Source organism: Mustelus asterias, chromosome 15 (assembly GCF_964213995.1).
Source record: "Mustelus asterias chromosome 15, sMusAst1.hap1.1, whole genome shotgun sequence".
Classification (NCBI taxonomy): Eukaryota; Metazoa; Chordata; class Chondrichthyes; order Carcharhiniformes; family Triakidae; genus Mustelus; species Mustelus asterias.
Window position 1 is genome coordinate 50774050 of NC_135815.1, and position 18668 is coordinate 50792717.

General features: G+C 40.2%; 1 protein-coding gene across 4 annotated transcripts in view; it reads right to left on the reverse strand.

The window, feature by feature from the left end:
• ppp4r3b (protein phosphatase 4, regulatory subunit 3B) overlaps positions 1-18668 on the reverse strand; it is a 62357-nt gene that overhangs the window by 9350 nt on the left and 34339 nt on the right. Inside the window, exons 10-15 of one of the 4 annotated variants that reach the window (XR_013499653.1) lie at positions 15694-15738; positions 12619-12777; positions 6625-6794; positions 6352-6494; positions 1202-1389; positions 865-1052 (exon numbers count right to left, since the gene is read on the reverse strand). Coding sequence is in view for 2 of the 4 variants with exons in the window: in XM_078229888.1 (XP_078086014.1) it covers positions 865-1052; positions 6352-6494; positions 6625-6794; positions 12619-12777; positions 15694-15738 (705 nt within the window). In the remaining 2 variants the exon portion in view is untranslated. Of the gene's footprint in view, positions 1-864; positions 1053-1201; positions 1568-5210; positions 5376-6351; positions 6495-6624; positions 6795-12618; positions 12778-15693; positions 15739-18668 lie in introns of those variants that run through there. The other 3 variants (XR_013499652.1, XM_078229888.1, XM_078229889.1) reach the window with 3 other exon arrangements.

The window sequence follows — 18668 nt, forward strand, 5'->3', positions numbered from 1 at the left end:
GAAAAACAAAACAGTATTCACAGTATTCTATCCTGCAGCCCATTACATGATTCTATTTACAGATAACTTCACAAGTACAGTTTGTTTTAAAAAGGCTGCAATCTAATGGTTCACACAACCAATAACAGAAGACTTTAAAAAAAATGTTGTTGTACAATTAATTATCTTGGAGATCCCGTATTTAAGCGGAGAGCAGGTACTAATTCAGCAAGTTCAATTTAATTAAAAATGCATTAATAGTTGCTCACTCAGATTAAAATTTCAAAAGATGAAATACTAAATAGTCTATAACACCGTGTAAATACAATTAAAATGAAATGCATCATCATCAAAAGGTTAGGATGGCAGTGGTTTTTTTACACCAAATATAAAATTTTGAATATTAAAATATTCCATTGATTTAAAAGTCATTTGGTTTTGCCAATTATACTAACATTCCCAAAGAAATCTACAGAAAATCAGATCCTCAAATCACAGTAAGATGATGCATTTTGGAAATCAAGGCCACGCCAATGATTTAATGTCCAAAATTTACAAGTATTTTGTTCAATTTTATAACTGTTAAGCATTTATGAAGGTTGACAGGTTACCAAAGATGTTCACAGCAAAATGGACAACTGCTATATTAAAACAATATTCGCTCAAAATTGAGGTCTTATTCTCTTTCAACTCAATATTGATACATGAGCTAAATATTGCTCACTATCATCATCCAAGGTCAAAGCCAGCTATCTGAAAACTAAGGTAACTTAAGTGCACATGGAAGCAGCTTGTGCACCACCCCCTCTCTTGGCACTAAGATGATATTTAAACTCAAGTATAGTATAACTAGAATATACTGTCAAGTACTAAAAATTACCATACCCTTTTTAGTCTCCAGAAATTTCCCATAACTGTCTGGATAGTCATCCTCGGATTTGGATTTCTCTACATGTGGTACTAGAGCCTCTCCTTCTTCCTCCTCCTCATCCTCATTAAACCACATCTCTTCATCTTCCTCCAATGCTCGTGCATCTCTCCGGTACCGATTATTACGCAATATGGATGGTACGCTTAATTGAAAAACATTAAGTATTAGTCAGCAAATTCTACCAAAGCTGAAAAAATGTTAACTGGAATGCTAAATGTCTTTTCAACTTCCAAACTGAGGTAGTTACATATTTATTTATAGACAGACATATTTACAATCACATCAGCTAACCTGAATTACGTAAACTGTCAAGCCCCAATTTTATTCCACGTATAATCCTTTCATCATTTTCTCCTTCTCCTTCTCTTCCCTCCTTGTTCCCTTTGCCAGAAGGTGCTGATCTTCACTGGTGGCTTGGCTTTGTGGGTGGCTGCAGCCCTCCGACACATTGCCCAAGTCGTCATACTTCATGCATGAACCTAAACAGTGTGCGTTGGCAAACATTCTATTACAGGAGGCATCGGAGCCAAGCCCGATCCTTGGCTTACCTGATGTTGACAAACAAGTACTTTGTACCTTACATTCATAAGTAGATTTAGGAGCAGGAATTCTTGCTGGTTTGGCATGGAAGTCAACTGAAACATTCCAAAGTTGATTCTGCTGAAATCAATTAACAATACAACTGGGAATCGAATGCGGAACTTCCTGGTTTGCATGGTTGGGTGCTACAAGACTGCATCTCTACCCAAAGAAAATACCATAACCGCCAAGTTTGTTTTTAACTATTTTATACAATTTCTGTCAATCACAACATGTGCACAAAAACAGTTTTTAACATATCAAGTAACACAGCATTAACCAAATTAATACATACCAACTCTTTTCACTTTCTTGGGAAAATTCCATTATATTAACATGTTGAAATATATGTCCATTTTTCTACTGGATTACTTCACTCTACATTGATAATAGTTTGGTTCAAATTTCAGTACAGCAGCAGCTGTGGACCAGCACCTTGAATTCACACCCAGAAACAACTAACAGGAGAACAGTAAATGCTGGGAGGGGTTATATAAACACTGCATTCCCACAAACTAAGCAAACCCAAATGTGAAAGGTTATATTAAAGTTTTAGCTTAGCCAGAAGCTGCATTTTCCCTCATCAAGAAAGAAAATTTTCTGACAGGGAATAGATTCTCTATCAAACTAGTTGTATAACCATTGCCCTTTGTCAGTATAATAGCAAAAGCCCATTAATACAACTTGGTGGGTGAAGGGCAAGGGCAGCAAGTCCAGGGAAACCTGAATGTCAAGGGATATCGAGGGTTTGATAAAGAAAAAAACGTAAGCATATGGTAGATATAGAGCATTAAGAATGGGGAGGGGTCCTTCAGGAGTAGTATGTGTAGGGGTGTTTAAAAAATAAATTAGGAGGGCAAAGAGGGGCTACGAAACATCATTGACAGCTAAGATGAAGGAAAACCAAGGCATTTTAAGTATATTAAAGGCAAGAGGATAACCAGGGAAAGAGTGGGGTTCATTAGAGATCAAAGGAGCAATCTGTGCATACAGCCAGAGGACATGGGTGAGGTCTTAAATTAATATTTTTCATCTGTATTAACCAAGAAGACAGACATTGCAGCTGGAGATTTAAGTTGGGCTGGTGAAGTTCTAGAGCACATTAAGATTAATAAGCAGGAAATATTAGATGTTTTAGCAAGCATAAAGATGCGGAAATCTCCAGGGCCTGATGACATGTATCCTAGACTGCTAAGGGAGGCATGGGAGGAGATTGCAGGGATATTTAAAATTTTCACTGGCCACAGGTGAAGTGCTAGATGACTGGAGAATAGCTAACATGGTACCTTTATTCAAGGGCAGCAGGGTTAAGCCACATAATTTCTGGCCAGTTAGTCAGTGGAAAAGCTTCTGAGGGACAGGATTGATCGACACTTGGAAAGACAGGGTTTGATCAGAGAAAGTCAGCACAGATTTGTTGGTGGGAGATCCTGTCTAACGAATTTAATTGAGGTTTTTGGAAAGGTAACTAAATGAGGGTAATGCAGTTGATGTGGTTTACATGGGCTTCAGTAACTAAGACCTTTGACAAAGTCCCACGTGGAAGGCTGGTCCAAAAGGTTAGAGTTCATGGGATCCAATTCAAGTTGGCAAACTGGATCCAAAATTGGTTTGTTAAGAGGAGGCAAAGGGTGATGGTGGAGCGCTACTTTTGTGGTTGGAAGTCTGTGACCAGCAGTGCACCACAGGGTTCAGTGCTACGACCCTTGCTGTTTGTTACATACATTAACAACTTGGATGTGAATGTGGAAGGTATAATTAGTAAGTTTGCAGATGACATGAAGATTAATGTTGTTGATAGTGAGGAGGATAGACTTAGGCTACAGACTTGTATTGATTAGCTGGTAAATTGGACACTGCAATGGCAGATGGAATTTAACTTCGAGAATACAAAAGCAGGGATGTACTGCTGAGGCTTTAGAAGGCTCTGGGCAGACCACATTAGGGATAATGTGAGCAATTCTGGACCCCGTATCCAAGGAAGGATGAGCTGGCCTTGGAGAGGGTCCAGTGGAGGCTCATGAGAACATTTTCGGGAATGGAAGGCTTGATGTATGAGGAGCATTTGAGGACTCTGGGTCTGTACTTGGATGACCCTTTAGAACAGAGATGAGGAGGAATTTTTTCACCCAGGTGGTGGTGAATCTGTGGAATTCATTGCCACAGAAGGCTGTGAAGGCCAGATCATTGTGTATTTAAGACAGAGATAGATAGGGTCTTGACTGGTATGGGGATCCAAGGTTATGGGGAAAAGGCGAGAGAATGGTGTTGAGAAACTTATCAGCAATGATTGAATAGTGGAGCCGTCTCGATGGGCTGAATGGTCTAATTCTGCTCTGTGTGTTATGGTCTTAATCCAGATAAATGTGAGGAGATGCTTTTTGGGAGGTCAAATAAGGGTAGGATATACACAATGAATGATAGGTCACCAGGGAGTATTGAGGATCAAATGGACCTTAATCTACAAGTCAGAACAGCTAGATAGGATGAAGTAGTAGTCATACGGAATGCTTGCCTTCATTAGCCAGGACATAGAATATACGAGCAGGGAGGTCCTGGTACCACAGTGGCACTGTGGTTAGCATTGCTGCCTCAGCACCAGTGACCCGAGTTAGATTCCTGGCTTGGGTCATTGTGTCTGGAGTTTGCACATTCTCCCCGTCTGCGTGGGTTTCCTCCAGGTGCTCTGGTTTCCTCCCACAGCCCAAAGATGTGTGGGTTAGGTGGACTCGCCATGCTAAATTGCCCCTTAGTGTACTAGTTAGGCTAAGTGCAAGAGGTTATGGGGATAGAGCCTGGATGGGATTGTGGTTGCTGGAGACTAAATGGGCCAAATGGCCTCCTTCTGCACTGTAGGATTCTATGAACTCTAAAACATTGGTTAGGCCACAGATGGGGTATCGTGTGCAGTTCTGGTCACCATACTATCGGAAGGACGTGATCACACTGGATAGGAGATTCACCAGGATGTTGCCTGGGGTGAAAGTTTCAGCTATAAGGAGAGACTGGATAGGCTGGGTTTGTTTTCCCTGGAGCAAAGGAGGCTAAGGCGGGATCCGATCAAGGTATACAAAATTATGAGCAGCATAGATAGGGTTGATCGATCTTTTCCCCGTGGCAGAGGTGTCTAAGACCAGAGAGCATAGGTTTAAGGAGAGGATCAAGTGGTTAGAGGGGATCTGAGAGAAAAACAAATTTCTCCCAAAGGGCGGTGGAAATATGAAATGCACTGCCTGAGAGGGTGGAGGAGGCAGGGACTCTCACAACACTTAAGCAGCATCTAGATGAGCACTTGAATCATCAATGCATAATAGGCTATGGTCCAAACGCTGGTAAATGGGAATATAGATTGGTATTTGATGGTCAGCACAGACATGGTGGGTCAAAGGGCCTGTTTCTGTGGTGTATGACTATACATTATGCTCACTTATGGAACTAAACTGTACATAGCTCAATGTACTTGCATTTTATACAGTTATTTGACAAGAGCAATAGAAGAAATTCAAAATTGTGGAATACCAATTAAAAAAGATCACCAGTCCAATTGTGATAATGCAAATAGTTCAAAGTTGCAAATCATTGGTTTTCACTGCAATCCTGGATAATCAGTACATGGAATTAAATATCATCTTAGGTGCCACAAAAAAACTGTATAAAAGCTGTGACATTTAAGTACAATATATAAAATCCAAAAAAACTTCACTAACCTACATGCAAATAGGCTATGCACAGCTCAGAAGTATTTCGTCAATGACTTTTAACATTTAATCTCCTTCCAGCCCCAATTTAGCTGTTTAGACCAAAAATATCATACACTATTTGTCCTGCCATTTACTCCTCGCTCTCTACTGTCAAGTTAAGGACCTACATCGGAAGGAACAGTGTGCTGACAAAAAAATTAGGAAACAATTTTAGGTATTCTATTTGTGCATATTGTTACACTACAGTGTTTTTAATTACTAGTTAGTTGTCACTTACACAATGCTGATTAAGCACCAGTATTTTATGTAGATTTAATTGGCAAAGGAACAAAACATTACATGAGCTCACTGTAGCCAGCAGGATCACTGAGGTTTGGGAAAGCACATAGGGAGCTGTGAGCTGGTGAAAAATATCTGCTGTTACATGCAGCAATTTGATTGTGGCACTGGTAATGGTGGCACTGTTTGTCCCTCTAAATGGTGCCCACAATTGACATCTAGTGCCGAGATTTAAACACCGTGAACATATTCTTGCTGATGTCCTTGTACCTACTTTCAGCTCCTCTGCAAGTTTGAATTTTGTTCAATTTTTCACATCAGATTAATGATCAAATTAGTCTGAGTACCTTAAAACTCATTTCATTACATGCTCGACTATAAGACGACTAATAAATTAGAATATATACTGATTATGATCAAATAAAACACGAGGCACAGCGGCAAACACTGCTGCCTTACAGCACCAGGGGCCCATATTCAACTCTGGCCTTGGGCGACTGCCTGCGTGGAGTTTGGACGTTCTTCACATGTTTGTGTGGGTTTCCAAAGGGTGCTCCGGTTTCCTCCCACAGTCCAAAAATGTGTAGATTAGGTGGATTAGCCATGCTAAATTTCCCCTTAGTGTCCAAAGCTGAGTAGGTTAGGAAACTAGTGGGGTAAATAAGTGGGCTGTGGGGATGGGGCAGGGGTGGGCCTGGGTAAGATGCTCTGTCGGAGAGTCGGTGTAGACTCAATGGACCAAAGGCCCCTCTCTGCACTGTAGGGATTCTGTGCTGCAGCATACACAATACTTTTAGGTTCAATAGATTTAGAAGTAATGATCTGTGAAGCTCAATGACCACATTCAAACATATACTGCTTGGGATCTTTTAATTTTCCTACCTGTTCAGCTTCTGATTTTGAAGTCTATCCCTTTCCTGCTCATATCGCAGCTTCAGTCCTTTGAACGTTTGCACATACTCTATGTGTTCAAGTGCTTTGTAGAAGTTGTCAACAATGTGCGTTGTAAGTGACTTGATATCCTCCTGTGGTAACATTTATAATAAAATGGAAAAGACACTTCTCAGAACTGTGGAAAAACAATCTGTAGGAGAGCTCAAAGGCATTTTTATAAATAGAAATTTACTACAAACTATTAGAAAAACAGAAACTTACCACTCTGATAAATTCAAAGAGTTCAATTATTGCTGAATTAAGTAGATTATATCTGGTTCCATTATCCAGAAAGGCATTTATAACTGGTTCAAAGAGGTTGCCTTTAGTGATGTATCGATTATAGAATTCATCCTTTAGTCCAATGATCCTCCTCATAAAACGCAGTGCACCTGTTTTCAGAAAAAGTAACTATTTACTTAGATCTCAGTAGTTTGGACTACCACTAGCAGCTGCCAGTCTTGCTCTATGGTCAAATCTTCCCATTCCTCCAGAACCATCATGTATGCCAAAAATATCCCAAATCTATCTGCACTAGAACAATTCAAGAACTGCGTCCATCCCCTTCCAGATTTGGGCTCCAGCCCACCATACTCTGCAGTTTCTCTCCCACTCTCCCTCACCAGGTTCATCTCTATATAACCCAATAGCTGTTTTTTGCAATCTGCTCCTGAACACTGAACTTCTGCTTGGCTTCATGACTACCAACATTATCTGTATCCTACAGCACCTTTCCCCATTCTTTCAAAACCACCATTTCCAGGTTCACCCTTGAGCCTCTATCTCTCAGTCTTACCTTTTCTCGCCTGAGTCCTTGAAATCATTACTGCCATCTACATACATTTTCAGCATCTGACTCTCTCCAATCCAGTTGCCACACCATCCGACATAGAACCATGACATTTCTGATGCCACTAAGTTGTTGCACCTCTTACCTCTGCTGCTGCCTTCTCTGATACTTCTTCCACTCAGACCATCTTCATTGCACTCAATTACTCCTACACACAACTCAAAAAATATTCCTCCTAAGCCACATAGTTGTCTACTGAGCAACAGGACTCCATCCTTGGTTCCTCATTGTCAAAATGTTGCCCTTTAGCAACATTATCTGCAAGAACAAGATCAGCTTCTACATATTTGCTGATATCAAAATCTGACCATCACCAGCGTCTCCCAAGCTTTTAAATACTATGTTTAACACTATGTGAAAGTGATGTCCCAGATGAATCAGGATTTCTTTCAGCTCCAAACCAGTGAAATGGAGACCACTCTTGACTCTATCCAGCATGCGGGTGGTTTCACCACCAATTCTAACATGGCTGATTGCCCACTCAGGTCAACTTCAGTAGGAAAAACCTTAATGTCTTGTTCTACCTCTAATCAAGCTTCCTACCTTCCTTTCCATTGACAGCACCACATTCTTCAAGTCAAACTCTGTCTGCTTACATGCCAGTACTTCAGAAACTTTCAATAAATGCTTTCATTCAAAGGATCTTTGTGAAATGCACTCCAAATTTTAACTCGCCCAGAACCCCACATCTTCATGCATAAGCAAACTTTACTCCTCTCTCCAGACAATATCCATTTCAACTAAAATATTTCCACCCTTGAGTTTTCAGCCAAAATTATTTTGCCTCACTGACTCCCCTACAGATCAAATGGACAGGGGGCAAAAAATGATACAGCTCCCATGGACATAAGCATAAAGTTTTATATTACTTAAAATAATTTGCATTTTTATACAAATTTTTACGCTCTTACATGCTGTTTCAGTTAATAAAGGGAAATATTTCATAGGCCTTTTTAAACAACCTTATATACCTGTCCTGCTACCTTCAGCAATCTGTGAACATGCACTCCAAAATCCTCTTCAAATGCAGTCTTGACCTTGGATACTTTGGAAGACTTTCCAAGACATACCAAGACTTCACCAACACTATCAACAACTTTCCTGGAAAATCTGAGGGCTATGTCTAAAGAGAGCGAATGTTGTGCTTCTGTATATTGTTGAAGACCTTTGAGGAATCCACTAGGAGAAAGTTAGCAATGGGCATGCCCCTCTGTTCCACATTTCTCCGTATCCTACCAGTTATTGTGTAGTCTCTTGCATGGTTTGTCCTCCGCAAATATATTTCAATTATCTGTGTCTCAAATTTCCCCCAATAGTTTTCTACCAACAAGGTTTGGCTGACTGGCCTGTAATTACTATTTACCCTTTCCTCCCTTATATAAAAAAATCACCTGTAGCCAGAGAGGATTGGAAAGTGATGGTTAGAGCCCCTACTATTTCCTTCCTTGCTTCTTTTAGCAGCCTGTGATAAATTTCATTCTGTAGGTGATTTATCCACTTCCAGAGATGCTAAACCTCTTAATATTTCTTCTATTATGCTATCATCCAATATTTCACTCTTTCTCAACTGGAACAGAACCAATGGGCTGTATTATTGCATCACTATGGCACTCATCAAGAACCGTGGCCACGTCTTTCATCTCCATATACCCTCCAAGGCCAATATATTCTTCCCAAGGTTTGATGCCCAGAATGCTCAAAGTATGTCAGTGAGGTCCAACCAGGGCTGTGTGTGGTTGCAACATGATTTTACTTCCTTGTATTCTAATCAGCATTCCAATATTATCCCTTTTGATAATGTTCTATAGTTAATTATGACATTTTAATGTTATATGTACATGGATCCTCAATTTTTTGAACCTCCACTGCCTCCAGCTTTGCACCATTTAGAAAGTATTCTGTTCAATCCTTTTTTAAAATGCACAATGTCCTCACACTTATCTACATTGAAATTCATTTGCCCCAGTATTGTCCAACCACAATTATCAATAACTACAAATTATATAATTTTGTCTACACTGTTTATAATCTTACCTATCTTTGTGTCATCAGGCAATTTGGATATATGATTTTACATTCCATTTTGTTAGATAAATGTAGTGAATATTTGAGGCTCCAACGCAAATCATCAAATATATATCCTAATCACCTTATCAAACTTCCCTCTGAAGCTTAAGGTGCTAATTTGTTGTAAACAATGAGAGAAACAAGGCATGTTGCTGTTTGGATGGATACTCCTGTTTCGAGACACAATGGTCTAAATTCCCCAGAGATCAAAGGTATGGAAGTGCAAAGTCAGGCATAGCAAGTTATTTAAACCATAGGGTCCTTCAACCATGTTACAAAATCCAACTTTCTGAACTATCTTTTCCATGCTTGTTAAACCCTGACCCTAATTCCCCAGCTGTACTGAGGGAGGACACCTCTGAGGGTTCAGGCAACGAGGCAGCATGGGTAGAGCTCAGGAATAGGAAGGGTGCAGTCACAATGTTGGAGGTTTATTACAGGCCTCCCAACAGCCAGCGGGAGATAAACGAGCAGATATGCAAACAGATTTTGGAAAGATGCAAAAACAACAGGGGTTGTTGTGGTGGGGATTTTAACTTTCCCGATATTGGCTGGGACTCACTTACTGCTAGGGGATAGGATGGAGCAGAATTTGTAAGGACCGCCCAGGAGGGCTTCTTGAAACAGTATGCAGATAGCCCAACTTGGGAAGGAGCCATATTAGACCTGGTATTGAGGAATGAGCCTGGCCAGGTGACCAAAATTTCAGTAGGAGAGCATTTCGGGAACAGTAATCCTAATTCCGTAAGTTTTAAGGTGCTTGCAGATAAGGACAAGAGTGGTCCTCGGGCAAAGATGTTAAATTGGGGGAAGACCAACTACAACACTAGGCAGGATCTGGAGAATGTAGATTGGGGGAGGCTGTTTGAGGGTAAATCAACATCAGACATGCGGGAGTCTTTCAAATGTCAGTTGATTGGAATTCAGGACTGGCATGTACCTGTGAGGTTTAAGGATAAGTGGGGCAAGTATCGGGAACCCTGGATAAGGAAGGATATTATGAACCTCGTCAAAGAGAAAAAGGAAGCATTCGTAAGGTCCAAAAGGCTTAGGACAGATAGCCCTTGAAGAATATAAAGAACGTAGGAAGGAACTTAAGGAAGGCGTTAGGAGCACTAAAAGGGGTCATGAAAAGTCCTTGGCAAACAGGATGAAGGAAAATCCCAAGGCATTTTGTACGTATGTAAAGAGCAAGAGGGTAGCCAGGGAAAGGATTGGTCCACTCAAGGATAGTGGAAGGAATCTATGCATGGAACCAGAGGAAATGGGTAAAGTACTAAATGAATACTTTGCCTCAGTATTCACCAAAGAAGGGGATTTGATGGATGAAAAGCCTAGGGTAGGGTGTGTAAATATTCTGGGTCATGCCGATATCAAAAAGGTGGTGGTGTTGGGCGTCTTAAAACGCATTAAAGTAGATAAGTTCCCAGGATCTACCCAAGAATACTGAAGGAGGCAAAGGCGGAAATTGCTGGGGCCTTGACAGAAATCTTTTTATCTTCATTGGCTACAGGTAAAGTTCCAGATGACTGGAGGATAGCCAATGTTATTCCATTGTTTAAGAGGGCAGATGGAATAATCCAGGAAATTATAGGCCAGTGAGCCATACATCAGTGGTAGGGAAATTGGAAAAGATTCTTAGAGACAGGAGTTACTCACATTTGGAAACAAATGGACTTATTAGTGATAGACAGCATGGTTTTGTGAAGAGGAGATCGTGCCTCACTAACTTGATCGAGTTATTCGAGAAAGTGACGAAGATGATAGATGAAGGAAAGGCAGTGGATATTGCATACATGGACTTCAGTAAAGCCTTTGACAAGATACCTCAAGGTTTACTGGTATGAAAGGTGAAGTCACATGGGGTCAGAGGAGAGCTGGCAAGATGGATACAGAATTGGCATGGCCATAGAAGATAGAGGGTAGCAGTAGGGGTGTGCTTTTCTGAATGGAAGGCTGTGAATAGCGGTGTTCCACAGGGATCAGTTCTGGGACCTTTGTTGTTTGTAGTGTGTGTATATATATTAGTAAGCTCGTAGACAACACAAAAATTGGTGGAGTTGCGGATAGTGAAGAGGATTGTCAGATGATACAGCAGAATATAGACCGGTTGGAGATTTGGGCAGAGAAATGGCAGATGGAGTTTAATCCGGACACGTGTAAAGTAATGCATTTTGGAAGGTCCAATGCATGTAGGAATTTTACAGTAAATGGTAGAACCCTTAGGAGTATTGACAGGCAGAGAGATCTGGGCATACATGTCCACCGATTACCAAAAGTGGCAACGCAGGTGGATTAGGTAGTCAAGAAAGCATATGGCATGCTTGGCTTCATCGGTCAGTCTGTGTTCATCGGTCAGGGCATTGAGTATAAAAATTCGCAGGTCATGTGTAGCTGTACAGAACCGTAGTTAGACCTCATTTAGAATAGCGTGTACAATTCTGGTCGCCACACTACCAGAAGGATGTGATGCTTTGGAGAGGGTACAGAAGAGGTTTACCAGGATGTTGTCTGGTCTGGAAGGTATTAGCAATGAGGAGAGGTTGGATAATCTCGGTTTGTTCTCACTGGAATGATGGAAGTTGAAGTGTGACCCAACAGAGGTTTACAAGATTATGAATGGCATGGAGAGAGTGGATAGTCAGATGCTCTCTCCTAGGGTAGAAAAGTCAAGTACTACGGGATGTAGGTTTAAGGTGCATGGGGAAACTTTTTTTTTTAAAACATAGAGGGTGGTTAATGTCTGGAACGCACGCTCCCTGGAGAAGTCGTGGGAGCTGGTACGATAGCTGCATTTAAGGGGCAATTAGGCAAACATGAATAGGATGGGAATGGAAGGATACAGACTCCGTAAGTGCATATGGTTTTAGTTTAGACAGGCACCATGATCGGTGCAAGCCTGGAGGGTTGAAGGGCCTGTTCCTGTGCTGTACTATTCTTTGTTCTATAGTCTCAGATAATGTGTTGAGACACATTTCTCTTTCACTCTAATGCTATTCAGCAATGTTATTAAATACCTCTGGAAGGCAGGAATGTGGGCCCCAGGAAACATTTGCCACCTCCACTGCACCAGAACAAAGCATGAAAACCACTGTACTGCAGTAAAGGATGTTACTCTAGGAGTGGATTCCCAATTGCAGCCATGACCAGATTGTCAGTTTATTTCACAACTATATACCTCCTATTCAATTCTAATAAAAGGCAATAAAAATCTGGTATAAATTGTGAAAGAACATGGCAGCAAAAGACAGACAAATATTCAAACTCAATTAGTTATACTTTTACCAGTGTTCACTCACATAAGGCTAGAAATGTATGTTTTGAATTCATCAGTACCAACACCCTTCGCAGTAAATCTTTGTTCATGATGTAGTTCTTGATGTGATATGTGTGATGTTCTACACAGAAAGTGAGTAACTCGAGAATCAAGGCCAACAGCTGTGCTGTCTGGAAGTTATCTAAAAGAAATAAAACTCTGTTATACATTTGTAACTAATATTTTTGGTTTCATTTTGAAAATTAATCTGAATCAGGACAAAACGTAGTATAGTGTGCTACTAAACTGCATTTTAACCACTGGCACTTGGGTTTGAAATGCAAGTCTTCTTTCATAGAAGTCAGATGGCAAAATAAATCTGCCTAGTCCCAATCTCAGTGGGGAAATCAGGGCATCAAAATATAAACTGGCCAAATAAAAATTGACCTTAATTTAAGGTCAGCAGACATTTGGTTTTTGACACTCGAGCCAAACGGAATCTACCTTGCAAATAAGCGTTGCAAAGATCCATTTTGTCTGATTAAACATTTTGGGAAACAACATACGACATTTTAACTTTACTTATCCTTAAGAGTGACCAAGAGACACTTCATGCAACAGCGAGGATGAAAGCTACATTCTTACTACAGATGTCTTTCCTTTCCTTCATTTTTCTTGGGGGGGGGGGGGGGGGGGCACACAGTTCCACAAGTACTGCCTGCTTGGCACTATCTCTTCATTCTTCATTTAAATAAACGATCAGGAATTATAGGCAGACTACTTGATAGAGAGGATCATAGTACTCTTTTACAGGGCGCAGAGAGAGACAGACCAGAGAATGTATGAACAAAAATCTTTGAAGGTCCCAGGACAATTTGAGAAGGCAGTTATAAAAGCAACCTTAGATTTGGCTTTATTAATTGAGGAAGAGTGTAAAAAAACCAAGGAAGTTCTATTAAACCTTTATAAAACACAGGTTAGGAATTATTGGGAGTATTGTGTTTAATTCGAGGGATCATGCTTTCGGAAAAATTTTAAAGGCATTTGCTGATGACACCAAGATTGGTGGAGTAGTGGATGAGGTGGAGGGCTGTTGTAGGCTGCAAAGAGACATAGATAGGATGCAAAGCTGGGCTGAAAAATGGCAAATGGAGTTTAACCCTGATAAATGTGAGGTGATTCATTTTGGTAGGACTAATTTAAATGTGGATTACAGGGTCAAAGGTAGGGTCCTGAAGACTGTGGAGGAACAGAGATATCTTGGGGTTCATATCCACAGATCTCTGAAGGTTGCCACTCAAGTGGATAGAGCTGTGAAGAAGGCCTATAGTGTGTTAGCTTTTATTAACAGGGGGTTGGAGTTTAAGAGCTGTGGGGTTATGCTGCAACTGTACAGGACCTTGGTGAGACCACATTTGGAATATTGTGTGCAGTTCTGGTCACCTCACTGTAAGGAGGATGTGGAAGCGCTGGAAAGAGTGCAGAGGAGATTTACCAGGATGCTGCCTGGTTTGGAGGGTAGGTCTTATGAGGAAAGGTTGTGGGAACTAAGGCTGTTCTCTCTGGAGCGGAGGAGGCTGAGGGGAGACTTAATAGAGGTTTATAAAATGAAGAAGGGGATAGATAGTGAACGTTCAAAGACTATTTCCTCGGGTGGATGGAGCTATTACAAGGGGGCATAACTATAGGGTTCGTGGTGGGAGATACAGGAAGGATATCAGAGGTAGGTTCTTTACGCAGAGAGTGGTTGGGGTGTGGAATGGACTGCCTGCAGTGATAGTGGAGTCAGACACTTTAGGAACATTTAAGCGGTTATTGGATAGGCACATGGAGCACACCAGGATGATAGGGAGTGGGATAGCTTGATCTTGGTTTCAGATAAAGCTCGGCACAACATCGTGGGCTGAAGGGCCTGTTCTGTGGTGTACTGTTCTATGTTCTATTACTTGGACAGGGTACAAAAATGATTTACTAGAATGGTACCAAGGATGAATGACTTCAGTCATATGTAGAGAGTGCAGAAGCTGGGATTGTTCTCCTTGAAGCACAGGAGTATGATAAGAGCAAATAAGAAAAGACTATTTTAGCAGGTAGAAAGGTCAGTGACCATAGGACACAGGAAGAATCAGAGGAACATGAGGAAACTTGTTACTTTTTCTTTTAAAGTTGTGATCTGGAATGCACTGTCCAGAAAGGTGGATGGAAACAGATTTAATAGTAACATTCAGAAATACTGAAACATACTAAAAGGGTAAACAATTTATAGGCCTATTTGGAAAGAGCAGGAAATTAGGACTAATTGGATAGCTCTGCCAAGTACTGACACAGGCACAAAAGGGTCTTCTCCTATGTTATATCATTTTGTGATCATTATTTATGATAATAAATCAATCTTGTCCAACACACAGACAAAATGTGAGCACAGACATGCTTTCTCGCAGGTGCAAGATAGTAATTAAGAGCAGTAATATTTGCCAATTCTTTGCCTGCATAGCCAAAGTCACCAAAGCCAAATATTAAGACCCCAATGACATGTTAGTTAATATCAGTAACTCAACACAGATCATCAAGCCTGAAATATTCTGGTCTAAATACTGCAGCACCACAAAGCATTTATTTAGTTACGGACAGTCCTTGTCACTCAACCACTAAATTCAATTAGTACACACTGAAAATCTTTGAAATCAAAACCAGCGATAAAAAAATCTTTAAATGGATACAAGTCAACATATGCTATGTGGTATAATTACAGGAAGCAAAAAATCCCAACCATAGAAAATGATCTTGCAGAGTCTAATTTTGCAACTCCTCATTCGTATTCCCGCGTGTCACACAGGAGACTGGGTTTCAATCCCCGATAGGGAACTATGGGGGGGGGGGGGGGGGGGCTGTTCCTGTGCTGTATGGTTCTTTGATATATGGATATTTTATGCAGGTATAATTAGAATTATTTAACAGCTCATTTTCAAGTTGGGAACAGCCACCCAAGCATACAGCCGGTTTCTTAAAAAAAACAACTGCCCATGAATAGCTGCAATTTTAATAGTTAAAGCTACATTAGACATATTCCATATACACAAAATTCACCAGCTTAATAAATGAATGAATGTCAACTTACCAGAACAAAAAGCACTATTCTTATTGGATCCATCTATTACTGCATCTAATAAAAAAAATCAAACATATCATGTTAAAGTCACTCATTGCTAATATAGTTTACAAAATTAAATTAGGACACCATTCAGCCCATTTCAGTTCATACATTCAAAGATCCTGAAGTTCCCATATTGTAACATTTATTCTTTAAATTATTCCACTTTCATTAATCAATCCTTGTCGAGCAAAGATTGCACCACTGAGAATTTGATATTTGTTCTAAACTTATATTTTATCAATTTTATCTCATCTCCTAAAGAAACAATGCATTTCCTGAAAAACAAATTAAAAACTCTCAGCAGTAGCAAAGCATCACTAACTTAAATTAGAATAGAAGCTATGGACATTTAGACCATTTCAGCAATCCAATGCTCCACATTTGGCTAGGAGTGTAATAAACTCCTACCTAGGTTTAATCTGCAGGTAAATAGTTCCATCCCTAAATTATTAGCATGTGCAAGAGCTGCTTATGCCAACTTTGTTAACAATCACCAACAAGGCCGAGATACCAGGTCAACTTGCCTTTAGATTTTTGTCGCTCCCTAACACAGAGGTATATAGTGTGTCAACCTGGATAACTTGGAAAAGACAGCAATAAATTCAGTGATTTACTATAGCTCAAGATACTTACTTTCATCCACCCTACTTATCAAATCACAAAGGATATATAATTTACCAGTCCATTATTAGACACGGAGTTCTAATCTTAATGATTTCCCACTGCACAAAGACCAAAAATATATTTTAAGTGTTATCTTTGTAATGGACCCCCATGTCTAATCTCACGGCATTTTACCTACAAACAGATGGCACGAGGAGAATCTTTGACCAAGATCGATCAATCAGGCTGGAGAGGTCAATGATCCCCAAAGACATATCCCCAAATACATAGCAAAGGTCTTGCACACAATATCCTTGGTACAACAATAGGCATGGGAGCCATATTTTAGGAGCATTTGACAGGTGTGTAAACACAGCTGCAGGCTCAGACTAATAAAAAGTGCCCTGAAAAATCAATGATTGTCAAGTATCAAAATTTAACAAAAATGCCTAGCCCAACACCAGACTTGAGAGTCACAAGTAAAGTGGCATCATAAGACAATTCAATGGATAAATTTAATGCTATGAAAGACATTTCCTTTTTCAAGTTACTTTATTTCAATTCATTTAGATACTAAAAATTTCCAATATTGAAGCAAATGTTGGTCGCAAAACATTCAAATGAGATGCTACGTCATGAATGCTGAACATTACAGATGTTTTAAACATGTTCCTTTAATTTGAAGTAAAACAGGTACTTCTGAAAAGGGTGATGGTGAATTCCTGGTAAACACCTCAGTTCGGAGAAATGCCCATGTGATCTCAGGTTGCCATAGTGAAAGAAACTGGAATAGAAACCCATTGAGGTGTTGAGTGGCAGCATAGAAGTTCACAGAATAAAAACGCTGCTGCTGAGATGCAAGCAGCAGAAAGAACAAAAACTATTATGAAGCAGGGAAAACTGCCTGCGTTAAAGACCAAGCAGGATGCTTTTAACGGTTTAATTTCTGTTCAAAACAATAGGGAAACTGACAAGGCTCTTGAAGATTTGGGGAAGGGGAACTTGTCAAGGTATGGTGGCCTGGTGATAATCAAATCTCGAACCCTCAAGTGTGTGGAATGATTGCCGAAGGACATTGGAGGTTTTGACCTGGCGTGGCAGAGAGAGATGTACCTATTCGGGAGAGCTAGGAGTGATTTTGGAACTGTCCCTCTAATGCTACATATCTGCCAGAAGCATGGTGCAGGGGTAAAAGTGTTGCGTAAGGCATACTTTGGTTGTATCAATTGAAGTTTTTCCTTTGATTTATGCTGATTTAATTTGTTATGGTAAAAATTCTAAAAAGTGAAATCGCATCCATCAGTTTATTTCCATTAGCAACATGGGGATTTTTTAAAAAGGAAAGTTATTGGTTTCTAAGGGACCGAATAGATACCACCTTGTGATGAGGGTCTGTAAGTATATGCAAACTGAAAGCGAGGAGTTTCCATTCAGTTGCACTGGCTTATTCACCCGAAAAACAGCTTAGCCAGTGCGAAGATAACAGAATTAAGCAAAGCATGTCAGCACAATCTTTAAGCTTGTTTAAGAAAGTGGGCTGCAGGCTGGTCACATCCACTAAACTATACACAGCCCCAGGATACATTAATATCACCATTGGAAATTTCTGCTTAATGCGCTTTGAGAAAGCTCTGAATTAAGCTGGTTCCTTTGGCTACTAATTAGCATGTTTTTAAAACTTCTGAGAATAAACCTAAGAAACTAAGTACAGTGTCCCAATATAACTAGCAAATAGTTCAGTATTTTTAAAAAAGTCATTTTCAGTCATTTAAGATTGGTTTACTTGCAAATAGCGGATTGGCACTGATTAAATACATCTGTTATATGAGATAAACCCACTTTCAGCTCTATCAATGGAACTGCACCACGATACCACTTAAGCAGATCAAGGACATTTTTAAAGCTGATTTCTTTAGAAAACAAAGTGTGCAAATACTGCACAATTGCACTGATTAACGGTAGAGTTTGCAACTAGCGATATGCAAATGGATTTGAGCAGAAACCATGGAGGGGGGGGGGGGGGGGGGGGGGGTGAAGTTCATAAACACACTTCTCAAAACAGGCGCAATTTGCGTCTGGATTGCTGATTGCACCCAAGGTGGAAATTCTGCCCCCAAGCATTTTTAATGGCTAAATATAGTGACACTGCTATTCTCAGAAAGAATGGAGAAGATTGAATAATTTCCCCAATGAAACCTGGAGACTGTAAAGTGGCTGGGATTGATTTTGCACACGTGTGTGTGACTATGCTCTAGTCACCGCAATTAGCTGTAGAAATCACATTGCAAGTTGCACTTTCTGCAGTCTGCGAAGTCTATTTAAATAGGTGTTTTCTG